Source organism: Bufo bufo, chromosome 6, assembly GCF_905171765.1.
Source record: "Bufo bufo chromosome 6, aBufBuf1.1, whole genome shotgun sequence".
Lineage (NCBI taxonomy): Eukaryota > Metazoa > Chordata > Amphibia > Anura > Bufonidae > Bufo > Bufo bufo.
Genome location: NC_053394.1, coordinates 426576112 through 426600919, shown reverse-complemented (window position 1 = coordinate 426600919; position 24808 = coordinate 426576112). Strand labels below are relative to the sequence as shown.

General features: G+C 43.8%; 1 protein-coding gene across 1 annotated transcript; it reads left to right on the top strand.

Moving 5' to 3' along the window:
- Positions 1 to 1807: 1807 nt before the first annotated feature.
- Positions 1808 to 22203, top strand: LOC121003487 (heparan sulfate glucosamine 3-O-sulfotransferase 3B1-like). Its single transcript, XM_040435374.1, has 2 exons — positions 1808 to 2339; positions 19787 to 22203. Exons 1-2 carry the CDS (start codon positions 1963 to 1965, stop codon positions 20403 to 20405), a joined length of 996 nt encoding a protein of 331 aa, XP_040291308.1. The 5' UTR covers positions 1808 to 1962; the 3' UTR covers positions 20406 to 22203.
- Positions 22204 to 24808: the final 2605 nt, after the last annotated feature.

Here is a 24808-nt window from a genome sequence, read left to right as displayed (position 1 = left end):
ACACATGGGGGGCTTCACTACATCTAACAGTACAGTCCGTGCACAGGACATATTGGGGGCTTCACTACATCTCCTCATTACATTTTTTTCAATTCATTATTAGGTTCATAAATGAATAGAATTATATATTTTTTGGAATTTATTTTATATTTATATTATTGGTGGAAATAATAAATATTTATATGAGAGGATGTGATTGTATCAAAAAATATTATAAGATTCTAGCATCAATATTTTCACTGCAACTTCCTTTTATGCGAGAAGGGGCTGCGTGTATCCTGGAACATATATATATAATACATCAACTAGGTGTAATCACATGTACACATCCATAGACACATCCGTGCAGTGTATCAGCTGGGTGTATATAACATGCTCTGGTGGACAGGACACATCTCTCCCATGTCCTGCAGCACCTCTAAGCACCCACCCTGTCCTCTGCTGTCCCTGTCCTCTGCTGTCCCTGTCAGCACCCTGCAGCCTCTCTCAGCATCCAGTCCTCTGCTCTTCCTCTCAGCACCCTGTCCTCTGCTCTTCCTCTCAGCACCCTGTCCTCTGCTCTTCCTCTCAGCACCCTGTCCTCTGCTCTTCCTCTCAGCACCCAGTCCTCTGCTCTTCCTCTCAGCACCCTGCAGTCTTTCTCAGCACCCTGTCCTCTGGTCTCCTGCAGCCTCTCTCAGCATTCTGTCCTCTGCTCTCCCTCTCAGCACCCTGTCCTCTTTTCTCCATCTCAGCACCCTGTCCTCTTTTCTCCATCTCAGCACCCAGTCCTCTGCTCTCCCTCTCAGCACCCAGTCCTCTGCTCTCCTGCAGCCTCTCTCAGCACCCTGTCCTCTGCTCTGCCTCTCAGCACCCTGCAGTCTTTCTCAGCACCCTGTCCTCTGGTCTCCTGCAGCCTCTCTCAGCACCCAGTCCTCTGCTCTTCCTCTCAGCACCCTGCAGTCTTTCTCAGCACCCTGTCCTCTGGTCTCCTGCAGCCTCTCTCAGCACCCAGTCCTCTGCTCTCCCTCTCAGCACCCAGTCCTCTGCTCTCCCTCTCAGCACCCTGTCCTCTGCTCTCCTTCTCAGCACCCTGTCCTCTGGTCTCCTGCAGCCTCTCTCAGCACCCTGTCCTCTGCTCTTCCTCTCAGCACCCTGCAGTCTTTCTCAGCAAGCACCCTGTCCTCTGGTCTCCTGCAGCCTCTCTCAGCACCCAGTCCTGTGCTCTCCCTCTCAGCACCCAGTCCTGTGCTCTCCCTCTCAGCACCCAGTCCTCTGCTCTCCCTCTCAGCACCCAGTCCTGTGCTCTCCCTCTCACACCCAGTCCTCTGCTCTCCTTCTCAGCACCCAGTCCTGTGCTCTCCCTCTCAGCACCCAGTCCTCTGCTCTCCCTCTCAGCACCCAGTCCTCTGCTCTCCCTCTCAGCACCCAGTCCTCTGCTCTCCCTCTCAGCACCCAGTCCTCTGCTCTCCCTCTCAGCACCCTGTCCTCTGGTCTCCTGCAGCCTCTCTCAGCACCCAGTCCTGTGCTCTCCCTCTCAGCACCCAGTCCTCTGCTCTCCCTCTCAGCACCCAGTCCTCTGCTCTCCCTCTCAGCACCCAGTCCTCTGCTCTCCCTCCTTGCAGCCTCTGAGCCCACTATCCCTGTTCCAGGGTCTATTATAGCCTCGGCCACCAATCACCCTGCACAGCGTCTCCCCCTATTGGCTGTCCTTTATCAACAAATGGCTAATTAGCATATGTTGCCCCGGTGTGATTGGGCGGGCGGCCGCCTGTCAGGCGCCCGCCCCTCCCCCTTTGCCATGGCTCTGCGCTGGCAGGCAGGAGGCGGCAGTCCGGGGCAGGCGGCGGGCAGTGATGAGACAGTGGATCGCCTCTGCTGGGACAGCCTGGACTCTGCACGGGGATGCGTTACCGCCGGATTGTGCACACAGGGCGCAGGATGCCGCCTAGGACGCAGTGAGCTCCCTGCCAGGATGTCCCTATGGATGCCAGCCCCGTGCCCCACCTGAGAAGGAGGCTGCTGCTGCCCCTCTGCACCATGCTCTTCCTCTGCCTCTACATGTTCTACTCCTGCGCCGGCTCCTGCGCCCCCAGCGCCCCGGCGGCGCAGCCCGGAGTCCTGTCCCAGCTGCTGCTCCGGCCCGAGCCCCGACTACAGGCGGAGGAGACGGGCTCCATCAGCAGCTTCTACAACGGATCCGGCAGCAAGAAGCTGCCCCAAGCCATCATCATCGGGGTGAAGAAAGGGGGCACCCGGGCCCTGCTGGAGTTTCTGAGGGTGCACCCTGACATCAGGGCTGTGGGGGCTGAACCCCACTTCTTTGATAGGAACTATGACAAGGGACTGGACTGGTACAGGTGAGACCCTCCCTAATATTCTCCCTACAGCGCTGAGGCTTATGGTGTGTGTAGCCCTTTAAATGTCTGCCTAGGTAGAGGGAAAGCTGTCCCTAAGAGTCCTTAAAAAATTCAAAAACGTGCTTTGTACCGATTCATAATGTATAGGGGGTCAGTCCTGTCGCTCACAGAGGGGTCACTTCCGCTCGCCCAATTATTATTGATTGGGGGGGTTCAATGCATTAGTGGGCAAATGACCGAGCGGCTCCATTATCCCGGAGATGAAACGCGTCTGTAACCTCAATGACAAGCATTACATGCTGGATACATAGATAGAAAGCCTGGGGGGGGGGGGGGGGGGGGGGGGGGGTAGCGGTTTAATTCCAGGAGGGGATTCAGAAATTAAGCAACAAGGAAGTATTGATTTTTTTTCCACTTTTATGTGGCCTCGCTCCCTCCATTCATCAGAGCCGCGTCCATACATAATGAATGTAGAGCGCCATTTATAGATCGAGCCGCCGGACCTTCCAGGAACAGCCCGGGCTGTCCCAAAAAATAAAAAAAACTAGAAAATGCAAACTATTTGAGTACTTTGAGCCTTTTTTTTTTTTTTTACTATTCTAGATTTTGATTTGCTTTTCTATGCCGGTTTACTTCACGCTGCATTTCGGATTTCTAAACGCTGGCTTTGTGGCTTTCTTGGGTTGGCGCAGGACGTGTACCTGGCCGAAGTCTGCCGCGCAGGGACTGTTTGATGTGCAGCGCTGTAGTGATCCCTGTCGAGGACCGCAGGGTATTGCATGTCACTCCTCAAGAGCCTAAGACGTAAAAACGATTTTCCTGCCTAGATTTTTTTTAAAAATCCCAATTTTATTGCATCGTTTTGTCTTTTATCTTTTTTATTTTTAATGCTAATTCATATCATTTTCTTTAATTTTATTTATTTTTTTTGCTCCCGATTTATTTACATACATATTTTTCTTTTGAAGTTTTAGTGTTTTTTTTTTTTTCATGTCACTTCCCCAATAATGAGCCTTCACAATGCGCAAACCTCCTAATATTCCCACAACATCCGCGTTTGAACTTCCATTCCTGACAGAGATCAGGTTGATAACGGCGGCGCGCGCTCCGCTATCATCGCTACCATGCAAAGCAGGAGACGTAGGAGGGCATCAATATTTAGTTGTATGGTATGGCAGTTTTTTTCTTTTATTTTTTTTCACTGCCGGTTTCTCTACTTTAATCTTCAAAAGAAAAAAAAAAAGATACAGACTTGTTACGACACGGATGTGAACCTTCATTGCCGCACACAAGAAATGCCTTGGGAAGATTCTTTGTCATAATAATGTTTTTGTTCTGCCCTTTGCTCGCAAAATCTTTGTACTCATTCATTGTAAAAAATTTTGCCCACTCCCTTTATGGGAAGAAAGACTATTTGAAACCTCAACCTTTTCACACAAATGACAAAGAAATGTTCAGCCTTGACGGGGATGGGGGGGGGGGGGGGGGGGGTTACTTCAAATTTGACTTTTATTTAGGAAAAATTATTATAATTTTTTTTAAAATTAGTAACCAGGCTACGTGGCTTGTAGTGGACTGTTGCCTTAGGCTCCATTCACACGCACGTATGTGAGTCGCAGTCCACAAGCTACTGATCTGCAAAAAAATAGGGATGACGTCTGTGTTGCATCCGTTTTTTTGTTATTTTTGCGGATCCAAGAACGGACAAGAATAGGACATGTTCTGTCTTTTTTGCGGGGCTATGAGACGGACATACTGACAACACGGTGTGCCGTTTGTGGACACATTGAAATGAATGGGGCTGCACCTATCCGCAAAAAACGGAACAGACACGGAAACAAAATACGTTCATGTGCATGAGGCAATTGGAAGCGTGTTGGCATTAAGTGGCTCTAACCTAACGTATTTTCTTTCCGTGTCCGTTCCGTTTTTTGTTTTTTTTTGTTGCGGCTCATATGTGGAACCATTCACTTCAGGATAATGACTCTGTGTGCATCCAGTTTTCGTGCGTTCCGCCCAAAAATATGTCCTATTCTTGTCTATTCAGGCATTGTTACAATGGATCCACCCAAAAAACGGATGCAATATGGACGTCATCCGTATTTTTTGCAGACCGCAAAATACATACAGTTGTGTGCATGAGCCCTAAGGGTAAGTGCACACGATGCGGATTATGTGCGGATTTTTGCTGTGTAATACAGTACCAGCAAAGCGAATGAGATGTGTGCACAGGGCATATTGAAGGTGCGGAAATTGACCTCATTGTGCGGAGTTTAAAATTTGTAGCATGTTAGTTGTTTGCGCGACTCCGCACCTTGTGTAGAAAATCCCTACTAAAAAAAAAACAACAAAAAGCACTAAAACTGTGAGTACGCAGGATAGGACGCGCCAGAAATCATCCGAAAATATAGTAAAATTCACTGTAAACGGTGGCGGTAGGTCCGCGTCTGACATTTCTCTGTATATAAAAGAGTTAAAAAAAATAAGTAAAAAAATAAAGCTTATAAAAATTTTAAATATATATATTTTTATTCATTTTTTTAGTCCTCTAGGCTTCATGTACTGCTGTATTGTCTGGAAGTTCTTTGCTTTAGGTTTGTAGGTTTAGGTTTTTTGCTTTAGGTTATTTGTATCCACTGACGTTAACCCTCTCCGTTCCCTTGATTTCCTGCGGTCCGGACGACGCAAGGAGACCTCTGCATGTATTTATATTTTCTGCTAGTTTTTTTTCCGGTGAGGATGGGTGCACGTCTGTGGCGGAGCTCGGTGGAGCACATGGGCATAAACGGCGACGCATCGTACAGCATTTTAACTCTTGTGCTGCCGGTCGTCAGTGAGATAATGGGACGGTATTATCCGCTGGCTCAGGTGACGGGGACTGACAGCTGCTCATCCTCCTATCACCGCACAGCAAGGGGGAGCATTAATGAGGGATCCTGTTCTAGGTGTCTGATCTATATGGATGGGGGAGCAGTCACTTGCCTGCAGTAGATACAGTAACGTAGCAGTCTCATCTTCCGGGGAGGGGAGGCATAGACGCATGACGGTTTTGGAAAGTATAAAGAATAATGCATGCTTCTATGGAGACAAGACCATAGAAATCCGTCATGTCTGATACCTGCAGGAAGCAAGGAACCTCCAGGCTGCAGTGACTGGTGTTCTTCCAGTTTTACGTATCTAGTACAACGCTGGGGTCACGTTATTATTGTGGTTTCCTATCTTATCAGTTATGTGACGTCTTTATATCGTAGGGGACATTATTGCAGGTCGGGTTTTGGAAACTACAGATGAATAGACTACCGTTCTCCTGAATGAGAACACAAAGGAACATTGTGCCCCCTGCTGTATAGTACAAGTATATCGAAGGATCATTAAGGAAAAGATAAGCAGAAAATTGCCTAAACTTACCAAATAACGGTCAAAATATTCCATATTGTGTTGTAAACTATGCTCTAAAGTTACAGAAAGGAAGGCGTCAAAGAAAACTTGAGAACTCTTTACGGCGTCCGTCCATTGGTCTTAGGTTACAGGAGAAGAGCAAATATCAGGTTAGCAATCCTATAATATCCCGTAACTAGCACATAGCTAATGAGACCCATCAAAAAGTTTAGAAATATAAAAAAAAAACATATTTAAGCTGCCCGTACCCGGGACAGCCTGCCTCCCCGGGAGCTCACAATACTGTATGATCGTAGGGCAAATTGTCCACCAGGTCTGTTAAAACCAACAGATTTTTTTTTTTTTTTTATGTTCTTGAGCGGCTCAGTACATGTGTTGGGCTAAAGACATAAATTGGCCGATATGACCACCAAAAAAATGAATAGTCCTTCCAAAATGTTCTCGTGTCTGTGGAGACAAAAAGAAAATCCGTTCCACTAGTCGAGATATTTATTGAACAAGCCTAAAAAATGTTCTTGGCCTCTGGTTGTTGGCAGAAATAGCAAAACGTTTCGAGAACATCCCAGGTGGGAGAGGACAATGTCCAACCTTTTGACCTGTGGGACGGCAGGTTCAGATATTCGTACGTATGGTGTGAAGGAAGGAAATGCTGGCGGGAAAATATCAGAAAGTTCTGATGGGAGGTGAAGTTCTTCTGGTGACCATGTGCAAATGGAGACATTGCTCAATATGATCTGCAGATTGAGTGATGACCAGACTTTACGTTCCTCCCTTTCACACACCCTATATGTTTTGGGGTATTACGGCCTCCGATAAAAGGGAGATTAAGTCGAAATATCAGCTATTAACCCCCCGTCCCAGGCCACGCCATTTGTATGCGCATTTGACTTAACTAAATGTGGTTGTCCTTTAAGTGGAGGTTAGGTGAGTGGGTGATGGACACCTCTGGTGCCATCTATTAAATCAGGGGTAGGCAACCTCTGGCACTACAGCTGTTGTGGAACTACAACTCCCAGCTTTCATACTTGCTCTGCCATTCTAAGAACGAATGGAGCATGCTGGGAATTGTAGTTTAACAACAGCTGAAGTGCCGACGGTTGCCGGTCCCTGTATTAGATTATCGGATGATACCATCAAATTTCTTATGTCTATGGACAGCTTGGAGATCTGTGGGTACTTCCGATGTACGTGTGACCTTCATGGAGTCATCGGTTCTCCGGGAACTGGCTTCCTTGTTGTGCAATGGTTTGGACTACAATATGGCCGCCCTTCATGGTCTGGTTGCATTTATATTACCCTCCCTACTCCGTATCCTTGTATGAAAATTCTAAGATTATATATCCCATTTCCCCACCTAAAGATCTCAAGCTGGCCATACAACCTAAGTAAATCTTGGCCAAAGCCACGGATTTTTTGTGGGTCTGGCCAACCATATTATGTGTATGAGGGGGACGATGAAGGGAGAAAATTTGGCTGTTGGATTTCAACTGCCCTATTATTTTGTTCTTGAGTCGATAACCCTCGGCTAGAAGTGTCTGGCTGCGACCTTCTCTCCAACATGTGCATGCTCCGCTGAGACGGGCTTGCATGTGTATGGAAAGATTGAGAGAGAGGGTTTGACAACTGTCTAATGTGCATGGCTTGTCTTCTAATAATGTAGACTTTAAGTAATCCAGATGAAGTCGCTACCTGTTCTGAAATGGCTAATATATGAATATTCCGCCCTCATTAATACAACAAATGTCGCATTCTCTGAATTTTGGCAATAGCGAACTCTTTAGTATGCACAGTGGAGGAAGCCATTTTGAAAAGCGACATTGTCCGGGCGATAATTCCCCCAACTTGCCTCTGTAAACAGAAGATCCATGTTCTGGTCCCCAGGGTTTACATCCGATGTTGCATGGTCACCAGCTCCACTGCAGCCAATAATTGGCTTCAGCAGTGACGTGGCCATAAACGGTACATCACTGCTGAAGCCAGCCATTGGCTGCAGCTGAGGATGTGACCACGCCCATTGCCGTACCGGAACATGGACACAGCAGAGCAGAGAGCAGGTAAGTATGTCTACTCTGCAAACATTTGGTAAAAAGTTATTATTCCCAGAGAACCCCTTTAACTCATCAATACATTTAAAGCAACAGTAACAGAAATCAGTCGAAACCTATATTTACATCTGTGCCCCAGGTTACATTGCTAGAAATCCGCCAGCCGGACGATGGCCAATTCTAGGTGATCTCACCCTCCTGTTATAGCCGCTTATGCTAGTAAAGAAAACTATTTCTGCATAACTTTTTATATGAATATAATGTGTTTTTTTTTAAGCTTTTATTCACTCCCTTAATCTGGTTTACGTTACCCCTATTGTATTAACCCAATTTACATTTCATTACGTAGACCGATGTAAATCGCACCCTGCCAATCTCATCTGCCATAAACCAAATCATTTGAATTTCAAGTTACTATTTTCTTAACTATACAAAAGTGGAAATTTTTCCTCCCCCCCCTTTTTTAACATTTGTAATATTTATGTTGGATAAAGATTTTCCTTCGGTGCCAAAAATTCTTGATTCTCATTAACCAAATGACAAAAAGTGCGGTTTACCAAAGCAGTCTACAGCTCCATAGCGTTCCCATCCAATTAAGTGAATGCCGCACTGTAACTTTTTTCAGGTTGATTTAGTTCTATATATTTTAATCATAAATTTAAAGTTTTACAAACTTTTTTTTTTTCCTTAAAAGTTCCCAGTCATGAAAAAAAACAACATTGTCTTAAAATAATAATAGAAAATAGTTTTGAGAGCGAGGGAAATGCTAAATCCACTAGGATTTTATGCTCAATTTTTCATTATGTGTCAACCTGCCAAAATAATTATTTTTACATCCCAGTAGCAGCGGCTGGTTCGATGTATGTAGAAGATGACAGATTGCTCTTTTTGGAAAATGTCAGCCTGTGTTTATGACACTCCGCATCGCAGTTAGTAAATACGTTAATATTAAATTTTTGTTCCTATATACGATCTATATACCGGTGTGTATATATATATAGCTGAAGATTCGTCAGTAATATAAAACATGTTCTGAACTTTACATTTTCAAATTTTCTTTTTTTTTTCTATAGTACTAATATATCATTTTAAATACTAAACAAATCTGTACAATGTATGAAATATTTTTTTTGTTTTTCCTAAAGCACAAAAGTTTTTGAACTAGTTTTGAAATGTTTAAAAAATTTTATAAAAGAAAAAAGAAAAGATCCCTTCTGATGAACACTTTATTGTGTTGACGCCACTTCAGATATCTGACAACTTTTTGTCATGTTTGACAGTATGGACCTCCAGATTTTTTTTTCTTGTTTTTATCTCTCCCCTCACCCTGTTCTGGTGCCTTCAGTGCTTTCTTATAACATCGCCACTTGAAATATTTACCATGACGGAAGGAAAGCAGATCTATAGATTACACCGTGAGACATTTATGACGCTAAACCTTTTACAAAGTTTGTGTATCTGCTGTTTACTTGATGTTTTTGTTGGACTTTTTGGGGGATTTTCTGTACATATTTTTGATGTTTTTTTTCTGTAGATGAATTTTGTTTTAGATATATTTTAGTGTTTTTTTTACACTAGATATATTTTATTTAATTTAAGTTTTTTGTATCTATAATACACAACTTTATAAAACCAAAATAAACGCTAATGATATGGGCAGATCTATAATATATCTTGGCTTCACTGCAGTTTCTAGTTTTTTCTATACCTCTATATTAGAAACTCCGTATAATGACATTATACTAATAATTTAACAATCGTTCGTGATACTTTATCCATGACCTCATCGGCAATGACTGGTTGTTTATACTAGGACTCGTCGGCTATACAGTGGCTTTAAAAAATACAAAGGTTTTTTTTTTTTTACCCTTTAAATACTTAAGACGACAGCTAAATTAAAACAAATGTCAAGCTGTCAATCTGCTGCCACTTTAATTACCAGTCACTTGTTTGCCTTTCAAATAATCTAATCTGATAATCTCCAGAGAATAGCGCTTTTTTTAAAAGGAGGTAACAGTAACAGATTTCTGTTTATTTGGGTAGAAGGAGCAATTTGTAAGAGGTTTCTGAACAAAACGGTTCAAAAATAATATCTAAGCCGCTAAACTGGTTGTGTAATATACATCGCCTCTTGTATAATTTTTTTATGACTTTTTGCTTTCTATATTGAGTAGGTTCTATACAAAGGAAACTGAAAAAAAGTCAACTAACTCTCTTCCAAAGTTTTTCTTTTTGGGTAGTGGTTGGAGGTCGATTAGCCTGGTCCATAGACAGGTTGAGATTTCTGCACAGATGGCATCTATAATCCATGTTTCCTTGGGTGGAGGGGGGTCGGAGGGCACCCAAAGAAAGCCTTTTGCCCCATTGAGTACTATATAAAAAGAGGGAGCATATTGTCTGCCCAGCTCGGATTTCTGGACAACCCCCTCCCTCATCCCCTCACCTGTTGTATCGCTGAACTGTCCGGAAAGTCTGGCACATTTGTGAGCGGTGCTCGGAAGGTGGCTTTGATATTTCAACACCCCCAGACCGAGATTCCCACATTGGGATCAGCCAATGATCACGCCCGTCATAAAAATGTTTCATTCATTCAGTCATCGAAAAATGTCACACAGTCAACGTTTGGGGAGGCCGCTCATAGCTCGGAAACATTTGCTGTTCCAGTCAGGCTCACCATGAGGTCTTCACGTGACACCCAAGCCCTAGGCCTCTACTATTTTAGCAGTGAAGCCGTTTTTTGTCTGCAGCTGGGAGAGTTGGATGGTGATAACCCCCCCCCTTCCCCTGGTCAATGACTATTAAGACACATGTCCTACTTAGTCATGTAATATCTTGGCTTTCATTACAGCCTCCATAAGAGTTGTCAGTTGTCCCTGAATGGATCTTCTCTACTATGGGACATCCACGCAATGCCCAATGTGGGAGCTGTAATGGCGACCATATAGGTTGTCAACGAGTATTCCAGGAATGAGCTGAATAAAGAAGTTATTTTTTTTTTACATTAGTTTTTTTTTTTGTTTTAGATGGTCGTATACTCTAAACCATGCCTAAACCTATATTTGCTATTGTAAGGCTTGCACTACCCAGGAGAAGCTAATATATGATTGGTTGGTGGCTACTGTTTAGGTTGGTGTCTATACAATGTAATGTGTTACGCAGTGATACAGCAGAGGTTAATGGAAATCGTGACCTGTGTCTATATTTTCCTTACAGTGACCATTGCTGGTCCAACGTCACCTCCTGAGCCAAGCAAATGCCAAACAAATTACAGGTCCTATTATTTCAGACCTTATAATTAAAGGGTTGTGCCCGGTACCCGGTGCAGGAGCGGATAACAATCTGTACCGTGATTAGAGGGCAAAGGCTACACCAGAGGACATAATTACACCGACTTTGAAGGATTACTCCAAAAGGTGTATAGTGGCATTATCCTAATGGAGTACAGATCACTTTGCAGAACAAACTAAATAGCTTCAGGCTGTGACTACCGACGGATCTGATCCTATTTCATTTGTTTTTGTGAATTTGAAGAATTCCCCATTGGCACTGTGTAGTGCTATACACCCCAGATAGAGGGGGATCATCGTACCGGGTACGTCCTTCGGCACAGGTTATTTGTAGTAGCCAGTAAAGCATTTCCAGTTTTTCCAAATTGGTTTATGATTCATTGGCCGTTTGGTTGCATTGGGGCGAAACTGTTCAACAGGTCGGAGATTTGTTTAAAAAATTTCAAAACTTCTGAACTCATTACTGTTCTGGTCCTATGGATTGGTGAAGTGTATTTCTCTAAAATGTTAAATACACCTTTTGCTATATCATTGTGACGGAATAGTTTGCATTGCGACCAATAATCAAATCCCAAATTATTGTGTTTTAGTAAAAAAAAAAAAGAAAAAATGTAATCCATTGGCGTTGATTAAATAGGATGTGAATTCCAAGGCTGAAGTGTCTTCCCCCTCCTTCCAAGCCCAGTTTATAGTCCTGGGACAGGAAGTGTTTTTGAAAACCTTTTTTCCAAATTCCTGCAGTTTTTTATTTTTTTTATTTTCCAGGGCCGGACTGAACAAATTTACAGTATGTAGATCCCCTCGTGTCCGTAAAACAGCTGGTTAGCAATGATTTAAAGTGTTTACGTAGCCAAGTCCATATCAGATGCACAGTTTTGTCATGCACCGAGGGGTTTACAAATTCTCTTCTCACCCAGTCATGACCAGAAGGTGCGGCAAAACTGTATCCTGTCCAAAAAGTGAACAAAAGGGATGGCGCTCACTAACGGCCGTGGCTGGGGCGGACTGCCTGCAGTGAATTGCTGATACATACATACAAAATAATTAGCTAAACTGCCGGTAATTCAGGGACGCTCTACCCCCATCCAGTCAGAATCAGAGGGGAGATGCTTGACAGGGCTGTATTTTGTGTGTCTGAAGTAGTAAAGGCACACATAGCCTCTTATTATATGGCAGACTTGTAATTAGCCAGGATCGTTACCCGTGGAGCCTGGCACCAGCCCTCCTCCTCCCCAATTAAAAAGCATCTCAGGAAGCGGGGTCACTGTTAACTGTTATCAAAAAGTTTCTTGATGTCCAAACTCGTATATATAGATGTGAAATTTGAAAATTAAAAGTTTGCCTTTTCATTTTTATGTTTTTCATTGGTTTTATTTTCATTGACCATATATAAATCTATATCATACATGTGGTTGAATTGCCATTAAAGGGGTCGGCCTTCTGGGACACTGATGGCAGAGCGAGTGCACTCGACTGTTTTCGACTGCACATGTGTGGCCACCGTTTGTCCACTGCTGTGGGAGTTCCGAAAATAGGCAAGCTCTGCTAGCTATTTCCAGCAGTCCCATAACGGTTAATGGAACGGCGCCTGCGCATATATACGCAGTGCACTCTACATTCATCACTATGGGACTTCTGAAAACACCCAAAAATGGTCACTATGCAATTTTTGAAACTGCCCATGTGCAGTATGCTCTTCTTCACTTCTAAGATCACTTACTAGAGATAGGCGCAGGACCCACCTCTGGTCTGGGACCCCTTCCTATCTGACACAGATTGCAAATCCTAGCAATATGCAAGCAATTTCTGAGATGGGCCATGTTACTTCTCTCCTCCATGTTCTGTCTTCTGTATTGTGTCCTTTGTCTTCTTGACAGGGGCATAGCTAGGGAGGACAACTGGAACATGTGCCAAGGGAGGGGTCACTTTGCCCTGGTCAGGTTATTTAGATGGATTCGTTGGATGGACAGGGAGGCAGTAGAAAGGCTTAGGGTCGATAACATACAAATTTTTGTTTACATCACTTTATGGAACCACCTCTGTCATCAGCCCACTTATTGAAGAGCCTTTTTTATGACGGGCAGGTGGAAACGATCAGCAACCACAGATCTAGCAATATTGTTTCAATCAGATTTTACAAGCAAGTAGCCATTTATATCTAATTGTGGCCGTTCTCATAATTACTGCTCATTAGGGTTTGCATTTGACGGTGGTCGTTGTACATAGAGGCCTTAGCCTGCTGCCAATACACCGTCAAAGGATGCAGAACCTTCTACAAAAAAAAAAAAAACAGCAAGCCTTTCTCTACGAAAGAAGCATTTGTCAGCATGCAGTGTCTGCAGAAAACTAAAATAAACCATAGGGGGTGAGAGCACAGTTTAGGATTATCCAATCCTGTTCTGGCTTCTTGGAAGGACACAATGGCTCAATGAGTCGTCCGATGGGAGGGGAGGGAGCGAGTTCCTTAGTAGAAAGGAACAGAATGGAAGGACGAATGATTTTCAAAGACGGTAGCAGAGGTTAATTGTGCATGGGAGCAAGCAGCGTAGAAAACTGAAGGCAAATGGGGGGCTGTCCACTGACAGTCTAGATAAGTAATGGAGGTGAATGGGGAGGTGGGGAACGATTGGTTATACTCTGTGTGAATACAACTAGCAACAGTTGAAAAAACATATCCGTGGGGGACAGGAATCTCCTGCTGCCCGGCAGAATAAGACGTACTTTGTGCCCACAGGATCTAACACGTTGGCCTTTTATGTCTTCTAAAAGCTTCTGCCTACAGGGGCTGTTGGGTTGCATTGTTCTGCGATGCTCTTGTGGCTTCCTTGAGGACTGCAAATTTCTATTAAGGAAAATGACTGACCCATATGTATCGGTGAAGAGATGCTGGCAAATTGCTGTCTGCCTATTTGTATGAATACTTAAATATTTGACCACTTTGTCAAGCTGACCATGACTGACTGACATGTGTCATCTATCCTGTAGATGGGTGAGAAGTGTTGATTCTGGAAAACCCCTTTATGGTGGCCATATGCATTAGATGAATGATGGCTGAACCCACCAATTTCAGTGGGACTGGCCAAAAATGTGAGTCTTGACTCTCTCGATGGTAGATATGAGGTGGGACGAATAGTTAAGGCCTCCATACACATCAATGTATTAGCAGCTGACCTCACCGAGAACTGCATGTTTGGCCAACAATCTAACATGTTTGGGGAGCTCCTGACTGCCATTCTCCCAAAGGATAAATATATGGGAGTGGTTCTCCTCTTTCACCACTGACAACAAATACATGCTTGGCTGAACAAAACGTGCATGGGGGAGTCAGGAATGAGTCGGGAGAGATGGCTATTGGCTGAATGATCATTTGGCCAACAGCTGTTGACTATGTCTCCACCTTTTAGGCGTGTTGATTTCCAAAATGTCCTATCTTTTGTTCTCAAGGGAGAAAAGCGGTGGCTTACCTCCAGCTTTCTGGCAGCTGCATACTCCCCTCGCCCTATTGAGAATGCATGCATATGTATGGGGGGGTCAGGAGAGATAGCTGTTGGCCGAACGAGTGTTCACCCGAAAGCTAAATAAAGTGTATAACCACTTTACATGTCCAGTTATCTGGCTCTATCACACTGCTCAGGTTTCAACGTCAAAGTTCTTAGACCATGCAGCCATATTTACTGACCTAAACCATCAGCGTCAAGAAAATTATAGTCACGTGTGGGGTCATTCTGGGGTCACAGTAGAATATTGGGTCAAATGACCAACTGACCATCCAAAGTTAGAAGCAGGAAGAATCAATAGGCATTCTAGCAGTATAAAGAGAAAAAAATGGTAATGTTGAAGGGTTTTTGAGATCACACAAATGTCAATATATCGTCTGTATCTGACAAAGGTGACTCACTCTTTGCTTTGTTCTCTATTATTGTGCATTGGCTTTGTTATCTCGGAGGAGGAAACGGCTGATAGTGTTTTTGTCTTTTATATATCCCCTACTTTTGGTTATCAAGTGTCAGGCACATTATGATTGAGCAGGCTCTCTCAGTGAATTAGTGAGGTAATACAAACACAGCGGGACATCTGGGGTAATTAGTCTGATGGATGATCAGAAGATCTTCAAGGGCTTGCACATAATTCTTTTTTTATTTTTTTCCTCTCTTTTGCATTGTTTTTCTTGGTCAGATTTTCCATTATGCTAAACTTCTGCCTACAGAATGGCCATCGAAGTTAAAAAATGAAGCCTGATCCAAGAATGTCATCTATATAGCTCTACGTTATATTAAGAGTGGCCCAGGCTGGGGTTTTTTTCCACCTGTTTTGACTTTTTTATTCAATTCTGAAGCAGTTTTAACTCTATATATGTATAGATCGGAAACTGTAAATTTTACCTTAAAATTATCAAAAGAAATTTTTCTGGCTGAATAGGGGGGAAAAATTGATATCCATATTCTGTGATGACCAGGGAGGGTGTGTGAGTTAAATTTCCTAGCATCAATGGGGAAAGAATCTATTGGTTTCTATGGGGAAAGAATCTATTGCCTACTCCTCATGACTGTTGATTATGGAAAACCCCAGTGTTTGTTCACAATGAATGACACTTTAAGTGGTCGACCAATCCTACTGAAGTCAGTGGGTTCAGTCCTTAATATAAAGCGGGGATGCTCAACCTGCGGCCCTCCAGATGTTGCAAAACTACAACTCCCATCATGCCCTAATAGCTGTAAGCGATCCAGGCATGCTGGAAGTTGTAGTTTTGCAACAGCGCTGGAGGGCCGCAGGTTGGGCATGCCTGATATAAAGTGTATGGCCATGTTTACATTTTCTGGTTTTTGGGGCTAGGGCTTAATGGATTCTCCAAGGCAGCTACCAGATTTTGCCTCTCTTTTAAGTCAATTGAGGACACCTTCTTGAGCATCAAACCATTTTTAATTGGCATATTTGAATTTTTGTTGATTTGATTACTAATATTCACTAAATGAACAACTACAGATGCATAACTAGAAACATTTTCTTCTCCTTTGCTTTGTGTATATACACTACTGGAAAATGAAAGAAGAACACCTGGAAAACTTAATCCAATCGAGCTAAGATTGATGGAGTATAAACTGCTATTTGTACTTGGTAAATGATCACACAACCAAGGTGGTGTACCCTTTTATTTTGCATTCTGCAGCAGGGTATTTGGCAGGGTCACATTTATACTGGGTGACATCTCCTCTTGCTATGATACAGGAGGCCACTCTGACATGGTGACGGTCATATAGATGCTGGATATCCTCCTGTGGTCGTTCCAAGCTCTTTCAACTTGGACCCGTAGTTCAGCCAAGTTGTTGTCTGCTGTGCATGGGAGATCCGTCATCCCATCCAGTCTCAGAGATTCCTGATGGGGTCAAGATCTGAAGATGAGGCTGGCCAGAGGAGCTGCTGGATTCCCTGAAGAGCATGTTGTGTAGTGTGGACAGTTTGTGGGTAGACATTATCTTATTGGAACACCACGTCTAACTGGGTCCACAATGTCCTAGACATACCTTAGGCTGGTCAATGTTCACTCCACAAATACGACTTTAACGGGCATGGTAATTAATGGCGCCTCACACTATGACACCTGGTGTTGGTCCTGTGTGTCGTCACACTATGCATGATGGCAGTAGGTGCTCTCCAGCCCTATTGTGAACTCTGATGTGGCTATCAATAGCAAACAATAGTGTTCTGTGATGAAAGTAGGTTCTGCCTTGATACTAATGATGGCCAAATCAGAATTCACAGGAGGGCTGGAGAGCACCTACTGCCATCATGCATAGTGTGGAGACACACAGGACCAATAAGAGGTTCCATGGTGTGGGGTACCATGAGCTACCATGGCTGTTCCCAGCTAGTATTCATGGAGGGAACATTGACCAGCCTATGGTATGTGCATCGAGGAACGAGTTCTACTGCCTTTTTTGACTTCAGATACACAGCAAGGGGAGATGTCACCCAGTATTAATGTGACCCAGCCTCAACATGACCCAGCCTCAACATATACTTTGCTGCAGAACCCAAAATAAAGGTGGTACCACCTAGAATTTGTGATTATTGACCAAGCACCACTAGCAGTTTATACTTTAAGCTGAGGTTTACCATCACGTTACATTTCTAGGTGTTCTTTTTTTTTCTTAATTTACCACAACTATACACCCAGCTAGGTCTATAGGTTTCATACCTCAGCCCATATGAGTACAACAGGTGAATTATAATAGGCTGAAATATTTCAGTACTTTCTTCTCCTCCAGATATGAAATTTTAGAATGCTCCACAACCCCATCAAATCGTCTTCTCGTAGACGGCGCGGCGCAGTCTTCATCTAAACTGCTATTTTAGCCTAATTTAAACGCTGGGTGGTGCGGGTTAATGCCTGTGTTTGCAAACAGATTAAATGGAGGCCCAGCAATCTGCTGAGAGTTTACAGTAATTTGAGGCAATTTAGCAATCTGCTCGATGCCGCGCTGAGGGCCGTTTTCCAAAGAAAGACGTGTAAAAGGGATGTAATTGGGCTTCACTTTTTTTTTTGCTTCTCAAGGAGATGGAGGAGCGTTCAGGCTGTTGGATTTGTCATTGTTCCGGCTTTATTACAGCATTAAAAGACTCCGTTCTATGTAATCGCTCTGTTAATGAGATAATGATATATAAAGTGGATTTCAGTATGATAACAGGACTGATAGAGCAGTGTTTAAGAGATAAGAACATGATCAGGGTGTGTATGTGGCCCACTGGCATAGTCACTCATATTGTGGCTTTTGTCCGGCCGCCTCTCGACATGTTTGCCATGCTGCGGCCGGACCTCCAGCCCGTGCCCATTAGAGTGACTATTTCCAGTGGCACACATGGGCTAGCATTAGTACGGATACGGCATGCTGTTCCCCTGCCAGAATAGCTTGCCGGACAAACCTAACGCTAATATGAAAGTAGCACACTAGCGGCACGCTATGCACGCAGCAGTTTTCTTCCGGACGATTCTCTGCATATTTGCCGGAATGAGGCCCGATCTCCGCTAGTCTGCATTATAGTGAATGGGGCTGGACGGAGCCTTAGAAACGCACAGAGATCTTACAGGCTGTTCCCTGCTGGATCTCTACGGCTAGTGTGCAACTAGTCTTACTCATTCAACATATTTCCATGTGTTTTATACTGATGACCTGTCCTCAGGATAGGTCATCAGTATGTGATCGGTGCTTACCAAGTACATTAAATAGCGGCTATGCTTGGTATCGCAGCTCAGCCCCATTTACAGGGACTAAGCTGTACCTGGGCAGTGTGATGGATGAACATGACTTCACTGGCCTAGGAAGGCACAGTGAGCACCGCAGTCTCTTCAAACCGCTTATTGGAGAGCGTGCCAGGACGATCACATACTGATGACCTATCCTGAGCTGGACGTAGACATAGGCCATCTGTTGGCCGAAGAAGCAGTTGGTGGCCACTGTCCCAATTCCTCCTCCATTAACCACGTTAGTCTCTGCTGCATGTTACTTCATCAGAGAATGGAGAGATAAACGTTGGCCAGATTTACTTGCCGCCACTTATGTCCAGGTGGAACTAAGAGATTGCGACCACCACGATTGGTTTCCCTCTGTCCAATCGAGTGAGGGTCTACCAGACCGTACAGAAATTTCTATATCCTGTAATCTGCACAATATGTAATCGGTCAAAAATGATTTGCGCAGCTCCTCCCACACAAAGTGGATTTTTTCCTCTGTTAAAGTGGTAGCCCCATCTGTACATTTGTAGCCTACTCCATCTCAAGGGGGCTCCATCTTGTGCCACTGTAAATGGAGAGGTGGCCACGCATGGTCAGCTCTCTCCATTCATTTCTATGGGAATTCCAAAAATAGCAGAGCATGCTTAATCAGCTATTTTTGTTACTGCCATAGATATGGCTGGAGAGCAACGCACATGCGCAGCCACCTGTCCATTTACGGCAGCGCCAGACAGGGATCAAATCTTGAGATGCGGATCCTGTGTATATGCCATAAATGTCCCTTTAAATCAACACTAAAATAACCACTACAGCATGAGACACATTAAAGGAGTTATCCATTGAAAGTATTTATTACCGATCAACAAGATAGATATTGGATTGTGGTGTGACCATTGGGACCACCCACAATCTTAAAAAATGAGGTGAGGAACCCCTCATTCTTTGGGTCATAGGGTGCAACTGCTGATAGGAGAGAAATACTTTTCGTAGGACAATCCCTTTTAGCTTCATGATTTTTATATCTAGTTGATGTCAGGATGGATTGTTAAAAATATTGTACTAGACGACAAAATGGCTGCACCCCTGATATACCACCAGCTAGGATCCTAATGACGCACCAATAATGTGCATCGAGGTGGCACAACGTCTTTGCCTCTTTCTGACCCCCTTACTTATTTAGGAAAGAGGAAACAGCCACAAACCATTTTCCCCCACCTTGCAGCAGTTAATTAGCAAAGTGGGTCAATCCATCTTGAAGGCGCACAAATAACTCAGCCTGGTGTTAGCTCAAGATGCCTAACGAGATGCCATTTGTCAAAGAGCTGTGGCTTGCAGACAGCATTAACCCTTCAAGTGAGTGCTAAATTCTAACAAGTCATATGGCTCTGCAAACGGGAATGACTGTAGAAACAATACCATATCATAAGATCTTCTGAAGTCTTGATTTTTGTGATATGATGCTAATATTTTCTTATTGTCTTCTAGGGAGTTGATGCCGAGGACATTGGATGGCCAGATCACCATGGAGAAGACTCCCAGTTACTTTGTGACAAAGGAAGCTCCAGCTCGGATCTCTGCCATGTCAAAGGATGCTAAGGTGATTGTGGTGGTGAGAGACCCTGTAACTCGCGTCATATCGGACTACACCCAAACGTTGTCCAAGAGGCCGGACATCCCCACATTTGAGAGCTTGACCTTTAAAAACAGGACTACGGGTCTTATCGACATCTCATGGAGTGCCATCCAGATTGGCATCTACGCCAAGCACTTGGAGAACTGGCTCCAGTATTTCCCTATGAGCCAGATCCTCTTTGTCAGCGGGGAGAGACTGATCACGGATCCCGCTGGAGAACTGGGACGTGTCCAGGATTTCCTGGGACTTAAACGAATTATCACAGACAAACATTTTTATTTCAACAAGACTAAGGGTTTCCCATGCTTGAAAAAGGCGGAGGGTAGCAGCAAACCCCACTGTCTGGGGAAAACCAAGGGCCGGACTCACCCCAACATAGACCCAGAAGTTGTCCAGAGATTGCGCGAGTTCTACAGGCCGTTCAACATGAAGTTCTACCAAATGACTGGCCATGACTTTGGATGGGACTGAAGATGAAAGTCAGCCAGAGTCGTAGACTTATGTGAAGTAAACACATCTTTCTGTGTGTCTGTATAAATGTACAGAAATCTATTTTATTATAATTTATTTGTAATTCCTAAGCAATTAATTCACTAAGCTGCCTAACCACGCGGTTCCTTGATTGCCCATAGTATTAACATTCCATCACATCACGACCCTCGAAGAGACAGAACATCAACGTCGCCTTCTTTTGCACAGATGACCCGCAGGCAAATTCTTGGTCTCAAAAAAATAATAATGGGTTTTTCATCTCCATCTTGCATATTCGCTAATGGTGCTCCTTATGCAGTCGTATATATATATATATGCTGAGAAATATGAAAGCACAATAACGTTACCTTGGTGTTTGTTATGTTTTACGGGTATTGAAATCTTTTTAAGTCGGCAAGTTTGCAGGGTTCTTGGTTTTCATCACACTTCCTGATACTTGGGCATTGATTCTTCCTCAAGACTTGATAGGGTGGTACAGCGTAGGACCAGAGGTTTGGTGGTGGAACGCAAAGCGCATAGCCTTTCTATTATAGTGCCATATCCAGTTGAATAACTTGGCTAGAAGTATAATCCGAGTCCTCCAACTACGGGGTCCATTTGGTTGCCGCGATTCACACAATTTATGAGGTTGTTCACGGTGAGCATCCAAATTCTACCATCCATGGGTTTGGAAGTGTGGAAAGCAACATGGGTGGACATTGTATGTTCATCATTTGGTATTTACGAGGACACATCACAGATCCCAAAGTATTTTGCAAGACTCTCATTGCGTTGTCAATCATTTGTGGTGAGTGGGTGATCTAGCCGATGAAAGCCTTTACACCCTATGTCTTCCATATTCTCTATGCATGATAGGTTTTGTTTTATAATATTTTAATAACATTTCCGTACCTTTTCAATGTTACAGTCTAAAACCAATGTCCTTGCTGGATGCACCATAACATTTTATGTTTGGACAAAATACTTAAAATTTGGAGTCGTCTTTGCACTATTATGATGTTGGTTTTTACCACACTAACGGGATATTTATCAAATTGCGGCACTAGGATAACACAATTTATATCTTCATAAATCTCCCACTTCATACAGACCTATCAGAATATTCTTTTTCAAAGCTTCATAGACATGAAATACTTTTTTGTGCCAGTCCAATTTCAACTACTTTCCCAATTTGACAATTGGTTTCTTCATAAACCTCCTATTTCATCCCGACCTACTAGAATATTATTTTCCTAAGCTCCACAGACATGAGATCAGTTTTTGCCGAGAAGTCCAATTTGAACTACTTTTCCAATTGTTGGCCATTGATTGTCCATGTTCTCTCGTGCAAAGAACTGATAGCCAACAATTGGTCAATATAGTATACAACCTAGTAGATGGTGGATACCTGAACCTTATGGTATGTTGGCTGATTGGATATCAGTGCATTTGGTGTTTTTGGCTGTGCACAGTTGAAAAACTTCAAGAGCACAACACCATAGTTCCAATCTCACGTCTGTGGCAAGCTTTAGGGCAACAAAATGACCCGACCCAACAAAATGTTCAGAAAAAAACCCAGTTAAGCCATACTTCATGATCATTCAATCCAAGTTACCATTTAATGCTACCAGAAGCTGCTTACCTGCCATTACCTTGCACATGACTATGTTCGGGTCAGTTGGCGGTGTCCTTTTTATTTCCTTTTTACCTACCAGGAACCCCACCCAAAAAATGAACCAAGGGTTATTGGTTTTGTTTCAATATCTAAAAGTGGTAATTTTTACACTGCTGCTAAGAAAAAAAAACTATAAAATTTAATGGCTATGCAGAAATCTGTAGAAGTATTTAAGAGAAAAAAAAGCAGTAATCTGTTATTTTTGCTCTGTCTGATGTAGCCATGACACCAGTCCAACATGAGGCCTACTTAAAGGGGTTGTCCGCATTCAGGGCTGAACCTTGGCATAAGCTCCCCTTCACTCCTTTGGCATTTCCCTGCTCCGATGCTCCTCTTCCTTTGTGCTGCACCATGCAGTGCAAGGCCTTTTCTTTGTGAGCCGGTGATGTACCGGGCTTCACATCAGTATGCTAGGAGGAGACTTCCACCTAGTAGGGAGCCGAGTGATGTCACTGACTCAAGTGGGTGGTGTATAGCACTGTTCTGGGTGGTTTTAGAGGCGGTATTACCGCCTCTAAAACTGCCCAGAACAGTGTTGTACACCGCCCATCTGTGCCAATGATGTCACCAGGCTCCCTGCTAGGCCGAAATCTCCGCCTAGCATAGTGTTGTGAAGCCCGGTTCTTCGCCGGCTCACAACGAACAGGACTTTCCCTGCGTGATGCAGCGCTAGGCAAGGGGAGCATCAGAGCAAGGAAATGCTCCGATGCTCCTAACCTATATGCTAAAGGAGTGAACGGGAGCTTACTTTCAGCCCTGAAACCGGACACCCCTTTAACTAATAAGGCCTAGGAGCTTTGTGGTATATGCCTTGGTCATCATGGAGCTGAGTTCTAGTCCTCCTTTTGGTTTTGTACTTAAAGTACTGCTAACCTTCTGTGTGGTTAGAATTCGCACATATGAGGTAGTGGTTGAGTTTTATTCAGCCGTATCTATTTTGTTTTACTTCTTTTTTTCTTTTTTTTTTCCCTCTATCTGTAACCGGTTACTTTAGAAATAGCAAATTTATATAAATATCTATATAAGTAAATATATATGAAAAAGGAATACAAAGGACATTGAAACATGAAAAAGTGTACATTAATAAAACAAGTATTTTGTGGTATGTACAATACAAAAAATTAATTTTACACGGCAAAAAATGTTTTTAAGAAAAAAAAATATTGCATTCTGAAATTCATACTATGTCTTTGTATGAGCAAATAAACTATATTTTACCAAGATAAAGAGAACTGTATCACCTGGTGATTTCACGCACATCTTTGTCAGGCTGCGTCCTGACAACCTGATGACAAAACACAAATACGCTCTGTGATAGAGAATGTGACAGCACACGGTTTACAGTCCTTTACGTAGAGGGAATTCATTTCTATTAATATGGCACACTTAGGATTGGGAAGAACCAGATTACTGTATCTGATGGACTATTAGACAATCCGACTGTCTGATTCTCATCTCTCCCAACATCTACCATTGGGGAAGAGGACCATTGGTCCGTCCTGACAAAATTGGTAACTTCATTCGAACCTTAAAGGGGTATTCCGGTTGTTAGAAGTTATCCCCTATTAGATTGGTGGGGGTCCTAATACTCGGAACCCCACTGATCACAAGAACGAGGGCAGGGGCGCACCAAACGGAAACTGCGCCTCCCCAATGCCAAATTTTTAACCTAACCCCTATGCCACAATGAAAGCGCTCATTGCCCATGGCCCTTCTGCTGCCTCCTTCTTGCCCCTACCTGGTGCTGCCTGAGGTGATCGCCTCACCTGGCCTCATTGGTGGTGCACCCCTGAACGGGGGTCCTGTATCCCTTGCAGCCCCCCTGGCCACCCCATTCATTTGTATGGGATTTCCGTATATATTAGAGTACAGCGCTCTGCCATCTCGGAATTCCCATAGAAATGAATGGAGCGGCCGCACACATGCCGACCGGCTGCTCTTTATTTCGGGGAGCTGCAGGGGTTATGGGGCCCTGGTGATCGATGGGGGTCAGAGCAGTAGGACCCCCACCAATCTAATCGTAATCTTCCCTATCATGTGCATAGGCGATAACCTATAACAACTAGAATACTATTTTAACCAATGTGTTCGGCCAGCTTTAGAATAATAGATGAAGATGCATACAGTATGCACACAAGATGACCACTACCCTATGAGGGTCCAACCCTGGATGCAAAGCTCAGATGAGAGAGAGCAACCAGACACTTTTCGACAAAATATATATATTGTGACACAGTGAGAGGTTTTGTCTGGCAAGGCAGGTATTTTCCTCCCAGCATGTGCTGCTGGGCTGATTTACAGCCAGGTGAGGTCAAATACCGGACCAGATTTTAAGTGCCGGTCCGGGTTTTGGCAGCACCTGGCTATCCTTAAAGGGGTTGTCCAAGTTATATTTATTGATGACCTATCCTCAGGATAGGTCATCAATATCAGATCGGCTGGGGTCCGACACCCGGCACCCCCGCCGATCAGCTGTTTGAAGAGAAGGCGCGCGCCGTGCCAGCTCTGCCTCCTCTTCATTGTTTACCTGCTCGCCGTTGCATCTGCAGCGGTGAGCAGGTGTAATTACACCCAAGCTGTCCCATTCATTTCAATGGTACGGATCGCTCCTATACACTTGTATAGGAGCGATTTGTCCCATTGAAATGAATCGACAGCTTTGGTGTAATTACACCTGCTCACCGCTGCAGATGCAACGGCGAGCAGGTAGCGGGTAAACAATGAAGAG

Coding starts and splice junctions, on each gene's coding strand:
- LOC121003487 (XM_040435374.1), top strand. CDS start 1,963: ATGGATGCCAGCCCCGTGCCCCACCTGAGAAGGAGGCTGCTGCTGCCC. Junction 2,340..19,786: donor AAGGGACTGGACTGGTACAG/GTGAGACCCTCC, acceptor ATTGTCTTCTAG/GGAGTTGATGCCGAGGACAT.